The following is an 8849-nucleotide window of genomic DNA, read 5'->3' on the forward strand; positions in this document are numbered from 1 at the left end:
CAAGCCAAATGATTGTAAGGATTGTTGTAAAAATTGAAAAGCAGTCTCTAATAAAGAAATATTATCAGTGGCTAAAAGTATATCATCCATATAATGTATGAGATATAACGTTGGAAACCTTTTTCTCACAGGAGTTAAGGCCTGAGCCACATAGTTTTGGCATAATGTAGGACTATTTGCCATGCCCTGAGGCAATACTTTCCATTGAAAGCTCCTCATGGGCTCCTTAAAATTTAAGGAAGGCAAGCTAAAAGCAAAATGTTTTCTATCTTCAGGAAACAAAGGAATAGTGAAAAAAACAATCTTTTAAATCTATAACTAAAAGATGATAATCGTGTGGTATGGCTGTTGGAGAGGGTAGGCCTGCTTGAAGAGCTCCCATTATTAGCATAGTTTTATTAACAGCTCTTAGATCCGGTAATAACCTATATTTTCCAGATTTTTTCTTGGTAATAAAAATAGGAGTATTCCAAGGACTATTGGAAATTTCTAAATGCCCTAATTGTTTCAGTACTAATTGTTCTGCAGCTTCTAATTTCTCCTTTGTGAGGGGCCATTGGTCCACCCATACAGGGTCATCACTCAGCCAAGTAATTGGATCGGCAGTGAGTGGAGGAGAATCCAAGGCCCCTAAGAAAAACACAAACCTTGTCTATCATATTTTATTTTCACATCAATAGGATAGACAGGTCCTTGTTGATTTGTTCCCAGCCCTTTTGTGGGAAGAAATCCTTGATCCAACATCATATTAGAGACTTGAGAATTTGGACTATAAAGTAATACTCCCATTTCTTTTAATATATCTCGGCCCCAGAGGTTTAAAGGCAGCCTAGGCAAAACATAAGGCTGGAAGTATCCTGAATGGCCCTCACTATCTTGCCATAATAACTGACTACTTTGCATAGGAGAAGAACTCTGTCCTATTCCTTGAAGTTCTGTAATAGTAGGACTAACGGGCCAATGTTTATGCCAGTGAATCTGTGTCATAACAGAGACATCAGCTCCAGTGTCTAACAAACCTGAAAAAACCTTTCCATTAATGGTTCATTTCCTTTCTGGATGTTCTTTCCCTATCTTCTGAATCCAGTAGGCAGCATTAGATGATCCAAAAGCCTTTGTGTCTCTCTTTTGATGTTGTAAAATTTGTCCATGAGGTACAAAGGGCAAAAGTAGCAATTGTGCAATTTTATCCCCAGGAGAAATCATTATTATATTTTTAATAGTTTGTGCCATGATTTTTATTTCTCCTTCGTAGTCACAATCTATGACTCCTGGCATAATAGTTAAACCCTTCATGGTGACACTACTTCTTCCCAATAGTAGTCCCATCAAACCCTTGGGTAAAGGTCCATAGATGCCCGTAGAGAAGGCCTGAGGACCCATTTCAGGAGTTAATACATATCGGGCGGAGGTACTGTGGTCCAGTCCTGCGCTTCCTGCTGTTTCTCTGGAGAGCAAAGATATTGTATGTTTTTGTTTTTGGTTAATGTCTGATTGATAGTTTGAGGAGGATACACAGACATTGCCCCTATTATCTGTTGGGGCCGGGGAAGGCCCCGGGAGGAGTTTCCCGACAGTGGTGTTCCATCCTTGTGGGCCACTGAGCGACCAACAATCGCGTGCCCAACGTTTTCCCCTATTGCATTTAGGGCATAAACCAGGGATTTTCTGACCATCTGGAGGGTTTTGAGTAGGGAAGGAAGGACCAGGGTTACAGTGAAAAGATCTACATTCTCCAGCAAAATGACCTGCCTTTCCGCATTTAAAACTAGTCTTTGTTCTCTTTGGATTGTTTTTAAACCCCACTTTAGTTGATGCTGCAGCCATAGCAGCACCCTGTATATAAGCAGGCCCAATGTCTGCACAAAGGCGAATATAATCCTCCAATGTTCCCCGTTTTCTCCAAGGTCGAATCGCAGCCTGACATGCATTATTAGCATTTTCAAAAGCAAGTTGCTTAACTACAATTGTACCAGTGAGTCCATCCACAATGAGTCTCCCCACCGGCTGTAACAATCTATCTACAAAATCAGCATATGGTTCATCAGGTCCCTGTCTAATTTTTGAAAGATCCTCAGTTTTGTGTGTAGAAGATAATTTCCTCCAGGCTTGTAATGCCAAATGATTTATTTGAGGATAAGCAACAAAGGGATAAGTTAATCGAACTTGTAAAGAAATATATGGTCCTTCCCCAATCAGCATATGATAATCAACTGGAATATCATGGGTAGCATTCTTTTCTGCTTGTTCAGCAGCCCGTTCATAAAAATCAAACTTCCATATTAAATAATCTCCACCATTTAAACAAGCTCGTGCAATAGACTGCCAATCAGCAGGGGGAAGAGCTTCTCCTGTAATAGTGTCAACCATAGCAGTAGTAAAAGGAGCAGTGGGCCCATATTGAGCACAAGCAGATTTTAAATCTTTCAAAACTTTAAAAGGAAGAGCCTGATGCTCCCTAATAGCCTGTTGAGGATTATTAGGATCAGGTCTTTCCGTGACAGGACAACAGAAAATAGGATCTTCTCCTCGTTTTATTGCTGCTTGTACAGCACGTTGCAAGGGACTGAGCAGTTTTACAGATGGAGAATTTTGAGGAAGACAGTCCTTACTAATTTGCAGCTTTTTCACTGACTTATCTATTATAGCCATTAGAAAATCATCTTCAGGATACTTCTCTCTTTTATGTTTAAAAGCCTCATCTGTTAAGTCAAAATGTTCCTCTTCATCTGAAATATTTAAATTTATTAGCTCTTTTGGTTTAGGAAGTGGCGACACAGTAGCTGATAATACAGTCGTTTCTTCTGTCAGAGGCTTATGTTTTTCTGACTTTACATTCAAATCAACACTATCATGAGAAGAACCTAAACATATTTTTATCAGATTCCACAAACTAAATGTAACAACGGCAGTATGAGTAGGCCCTCGAGACTCATAATAATTTTTAAAATCTTCTCCAACTTTCTGCCAGATTTCTATGTCACAGAGCCGCCATCAGGAAACCAGGGAGATACATCATGGATATGCTGCAAAAATTCAGTCAACTGTGAGGTAGAAACTTTATTACCCCGAGCTTTAAGCATCGAAAGTAAAACCGGAGCAAATAATTCACGCTCCTTTGAGCCCTTTTGCCCCATCTTATTTTACTTCTGACTGTTGCCTTATGCCTCTGTTAGTTTCACTTTTACTCGTGTCCACACATATTTTGCATAAGGGTTCTCTTACCTGCACTTTCTTTTTCTTTTCATTGGCTTCACGCTTCAGGTCCCTGTTCAGGCGCCACTTGCCGCGGACCAGCCTCAGAAAGAGGATTTCACCGCCCAGGGTCAGAAGGGACGGGGTAAGGAACTGAAGTAGCACCGACAAATGGGGTCAGAAGGACCAAGACAACTGACGGTTGCAAGGCAAGTTTTATTATGCTACAGTTGCAGATTATATCGACTAGAAAAGGGAAGGTTGCCAGACGGTGGTTTACATCATCTAATGACTGTCTCGGCTCAAGGATAACTTCCCTGGGAGAAAACCCATAAACCCAGAATCATCCAAAATAACCTGCACGTGCAGGGTGGAGACAGATTGGCTTGTCTCATTTTACATTCTTTCTGATTTCTGGGCCCTGGTGATTTATCTCCCGTGGAATGGAACAAGGAGGGGAACAAGTAGGGACAGTCCCTTCGAGCAGCGGCGGCATGCCTGGCATGTCCGTAGCCTGCTCTCAAGGCTGACTGCTTCCCACACATATGTTGGCTTGTTTAAGCCTCAAGCCCTCGATCCTTTGATGAAATACAATAATTTCATTCCTATGGTTTTCAATACCAAAAACTCAACCTCCAGGAGGGCTAAAGTCTAATTTGTACTCCAAACCAAGTAGCAGTGCAGTTCGCTACTACTGAGGCTGAATCCATAAAGACTTCAAGACCACGACCAGAAGACAAGTTATTATATATAATACCCTAGAAGGCCTGAAACATAATTATCATATACATAGCTGGTCCTTCAGAGCTTTTCACCTATAACATGTTTTTTGATGAAAGTTATTTAATGTACTGGAGATAACTGTGACTTACTGATCAAATATTTGAATACTTATACTTACCTGGGATTTCATTTCTGCTGAAAGAAAAAGGAAAAACAGGACTCACCTAAAAAAAACAAACTTTAGAAATGAAAGTAAAAATCTTATCACACACTCTCACTTTTGGAAGCAGCATAGAGGGGCAGTCAATGGTAAAACACTGGTGAAATAGGTCAAAACTCTAGGCCAAAAATCCATTATTATTATCGTCAGTGACAGTACCACAACTGTGCCCTTCATAATTAATAAGCACTCCTAACAATCTTCATTTGGCACCAGATGATGTGTTGAAGAGAAACACTCTGGGAGGTTTTGAATCACACTTGGTATTTTGTTAGCCAAGTTACAGGAGAATTTTTAAAGTGGGGGGAAGGGAAGAAGGAAACGGACCAGAAAAAGAATTGAAGCCATCATCTACAGACCAACAAAGCACTGAGAGTTCCAAACGTTATGTCAGACACTAAAGTGACTGATAGAGGCTCAAGTGGTTTATAAAACCTATAAAAAGACTACACCAGCAAAGTCCCCATTTATCGGTAGAGTTCAGAAACTAAAACAAGGAATATTTTAGCTTAAAACCTTATCTCAAGAGAATCATATACACTTCACATGAATAAAAATACCTGAAACCAAACATTTTTAAAAGCTCCAATACCCAAAATATAAAGAAAAAAATTAATTCAGAAGACTCAATCAATCCGTGATAATCACAAAACGGCCGGGCAATCTCTATCTCCCTTCCACATTAACCATCCATCCCCTGGAAGACCAAGGGAGATCAGACCTTCCAGACTTACCTTCCAGACTCACCTTCCAGACCTTCCAGACACCTGGCTGCTGCAAAATTCGATGGAGACTCCTTGTGGAACAGCAGTTTCGCATCTCTTGGGTTTCTCCCTATCGTGACCATGCAGGAAGCAAGTCTGGCTGTGCTATTTCTTATCATTGTCTGTCACCCATCTGCACCATGATATTGAAAAAGTAGTTCCCTTTCCCCCAGAAGGTTGAGGCTCAGCTACAGGGGTAATTCTCCTGGGCACACAGTCATTATTTAGGCCGACTCAGTGACTTCAACCGGCTTAATCATGTGATCAGGTTTGTTGCCGGCTGCATAATGCTCCCACATCTGTAGGTAGAGCCGCTCTAGTTCCATTGTATATTGTTTGGTGTTGAACAGAGGGCTAGATGTTCTCTGCTTCCAGACTTTGCCACGAATTTTCTTCAGGTATTCGAGATCAGTTCCCAGTTTCACAGCTATCTCTTCATATTCTTGCCGATTTTTAGCAATCAGCTCAAGACAGCCTAAACAAGTGAGCTGGGAACCTGCAACTCGGGAAGCAAGAGTCTCTCCTGGCATAGTCACCATGGGGGTCCCTGCCCAAAGGACATCCATCCCTGTGGTGTGGCCATTACAGAGTGGAGTGTCCAAGCAGACATCAGCCAGCTGGCCTCTCCGAACATGTTCCTCTTTAGGAGCAACAGGGGAAAAAATGATACGGTTTGGGGGAAGGCCCATATTTTGTGCGTACTGTTGAATATTAGCTTCTCCTGCTGCTGGAAAACGCAACAGCCACAGTACACTATTGGGAACACGCTTCAGAATATTTGCCCACATCTGCAAAGTAGATGGGTCAATTTTGTATAACTGATTAAAGTTACAGTACACAATGGCATCTTCCGGTAACCCGTACTGAGAACGTGTGGTTACAATAATGGTACGGGGAACCTCCTCTCCAGTGGCAGCCTTATTGTTGATCAGGGTAGTTGCCAGGCCATTGCTAATACTGAATCCATTCATTGTAATCTGAATTTGTCCTCTGTTAATCATTTCAATAACTGCTTCTGCAACAGTATTCATAGGAATGACAGGCATATTAAGAGCTGTATTACTGCTGTCTGCGTTGTCTTCTCCATCAGGACATTTCATCTTGACTATTTGCACATCTGATAGACTATCAAGAAATGCTTGGAGGTCGATGCCATTCAGCACAATCCGATTGTCATAAATGTGCCCATTGGACTTAAAATCGATGACGGCTTTTTTCTTCAGGTGAGGGAACATATTAGCATGATCACCAATAAAGAACGTATGGGGCATATAAGCCAGTTTCTCAGAATACTGCTCAGCAACTTCAGCAGGTGACGTTTCCTGATCAGTGATGATATAATCCATGAAAAGCACGCCACTAGTCCCAGGGTACCCCAGCCACATTGCCTGAATAGGAGCTGGCCTGAGAGCAAAGAGTTCATTTCGAGCACCCCTGGTATAACCATTCATATTTACAAGGATGTGTATACCATCTTGATGGATGCGATCAGCTGCTTTCCCATTGCATGGAATCTGAGAAAGATCAGTGAAATGATTGGCTTCTGCCATCACCTTCACTCGGAAGTTTGTGCCATCATGTGGGCTCAGGGCATAACAGAATATCTCAAATTTATCAGGACTGTGCATGCCTGGAATAGACTGCATAAGGTGAGAAGTAGGATGGTTCCCAAAGTCAGAACTCACGTATCCTACACGCAGTCGACCATCACTGAGCTTCAAGTCTGTTATATGTTCATACGGTGGTTTATGAAGGGCACTTATATTAGCCAAGCAGAGGTTCCCATGCCTCTCAGCAATAGCCTTCCTGAAGCCATGAGGAAGAGGATAGAGCATACTATGATGAGGCTGCACAGAAGGCAACCTATTCTTCTCCAACTGGTCAGCCACAATGCTGACCAACTTCTTCATTCGCTCATCATAGTCTGTCCAATCACAGACAACCTGCAGGCAATGAGCCAAATTACAATAAGCGTCAGGAAAATCAGGTTGAAGCTTCAGAACAGTGCGATAAGAAGCAATTGCTTCTGGAATATTCCCTGAATCCTGGTGAATGGAAGCCAGATTGCTGTGGGCATCCGCAAATGCAGGGTTGATCTGCACGGCACGAGTATAACACTCTAAGGCTCCCTGAACATCCTGCATCTCCCATAGAGTGTTTCCCATATTACAGTACGCATCAGCAAAGGTAGGACTGATTCGAATAGCCTCCTTATAATGCATCAGAGCTTCGTGCAGTTTTCCCTGCTGCTTCAATACACTTGCTAAATTTGAATGGGCATCAGCAAAGTCTGGGCAGAGCTCTAATGCTTTACGATACAAGTGAACCGCGTCTTCACTGTTTCCCTGTTCTCCTTTGATATTGGCTAGGTTATTCAGAGAGTCTGCATGGGTGGGACACAGCCGGAGAGCTGTACGATAACAATCTTCTGCTTCAGCAACACTGCCCTTCTCTTTGAGAGCGTTGGCTAAGTTGCAGTAAGCATCAGGGAAATGTGGTTGCAATTCAATAGCTCGCCTGTAGGTGTCTATTGCCAGATCCATCAGGCCTTGCTCATAGTATACACAAGCCAGGTTGCCATGTACCACTGCATGATTTGGACTCAAGCTTAGGGCACGAAGGTAAGCTGCCACAGCTCTGTCAAAAATCCGTGCCTCATTGAAGACATTTCCTAAATTGATATAAGCATCCAGAAAATTGGGGTCAAGGGTGACAGCCTTTTCAAAGTGATGAATTGCAAGCCAAATCTCCCCTTGTGCATTGAAAACACAGCCAAGATTACTCCAAGCTACTGCAAAGTTCGGTTGCATCTCAATTGCTTTCAAATAACATGCCTTGGCTTCTTCTAAGCCACCCAGGGCTTTGAGCAGGTTCCCCAGGTCACTGCGAACACAGTACAAAGAAGGATTGTACTGAAGAGCAGAGACGTAAGCTTGTACTGCTCCTTCCATGTCGCCTGCTGCTACCAAAGCGGCTGCCAGGTTAATATAACCATCGATGAAATCTGGTTTGAGACGCAATGCATGCCGGTAATGCTCAGTTGCTTCCTGCAACTGCCCTCTTTCCTTGTACACATTCCCCAAATTCGAATAGGCTTCTGCCAGAAGAGGGTTCTGTTTAATTGCCAGAGTACTAAAGTGGGCAGATCTGTCCAGCCTTCGACACTGGAAGTGTATAGATGAAAGTAATAAAAGTACACCAGTATTGCCTGGCTCTTGTCTCCAGAGCTGCATGCAGTGTCTCTCAGCTGTCTCAAAATCTCCTGCCTGATATTCTCGATGTGCCAGCTCAGCTAACCCTTGGAAGGAAAGCATACGTTTCGTTGGTTCTGTGCTGTCGGCCATGTTGCCCATGGAAGACGCCATCTGGAGCTTCTGGAGAGAGTGAAAAAAGGGAGTAATTGAGTCCCGCTGCCGCCACTACTGGCAAGAATGTTTCTAGTGGTAGCAAACACGAGCGCAGCAGCCGTACCACTGCTTTGGCACGCTTAAGCAGCGGCAACAGTTACAGGCACCGAACCTTAGGAACTATGGTTGGCCATCTACCTCTCATGCTCTTGAAATCTTAATTCTTAACCCTGCCCTCTTCCCCCATTTTTCTCCTAATCAGGGAATAAAAATTACCTATCCATTTGCCTTAGAAGAAATCAAAAGTCAGTAGGCCAAACACTTTTCAAAATATTGTTTTCTGTCCAGTTGGAAATGAAATACATGATTGACTTTTCTTCATCATTCATATAGTCAACGTGGAGAACATTAGGGCCGTGAATTTCAATACAGTAAGATGAGAAACTTTTAAATTGGCCTTCCCAAACCACTAATAAGTAACCGATGTTGTATAGAATGCTAAAATCTTAGAGACTGAGTTTGATATTTTAAAAGTTCTGCAAACATGAGCTAATTTCTCCTCATCAAATTTCTCATGCCTCAAACCTGAGTATCACTTTT

The 8849-nt window shown here is 42.5% G+C and overlaps 1 protein-coding gene across 1 annotated transcript; it reads right to left on the reverse strand.

Moving 5' to 3' along the window:
- Positions 1 to 5126: 5126 nt before the first annotated feature.
- Positions 5127 to 8267, reverse strand: LOC308610731 (UDP-N-acetylglucosamine--peptide N-acetylglucosaminyltransferase 110 kDa subunit-like; the record flags this gene model as incomplete). The annotated part of the gene is made up of 1 exon (XM_081259758.1): positions 5127 to 8267. The coding sequence occupies one exon, from the start codon at positions 8265 to 8267 to the stop codon at positions 5127 to 5129; it is 3141 nt and encodes a 1046-aa protein (XP_081115884.1).
- Between the last annotated feature and the right edge of the window lie 582 nt (positions 8268 to 8849).

Source organism: Mesoplodon bidens (genome assembly GCF_964165515.1).
Source record: "Mesoplodon bidens genome assembly, contig: HAP1_SCAFFOLD_819, whole genome shotgun sequence".
In the NCBI taxonomy this organism is placed as follows: Eukaryota; Metazoa; Chordata; class Mammalia; order Artiodactyla; family Ziphiidae; genus Mesoplodon; species Mesoplodon bidens.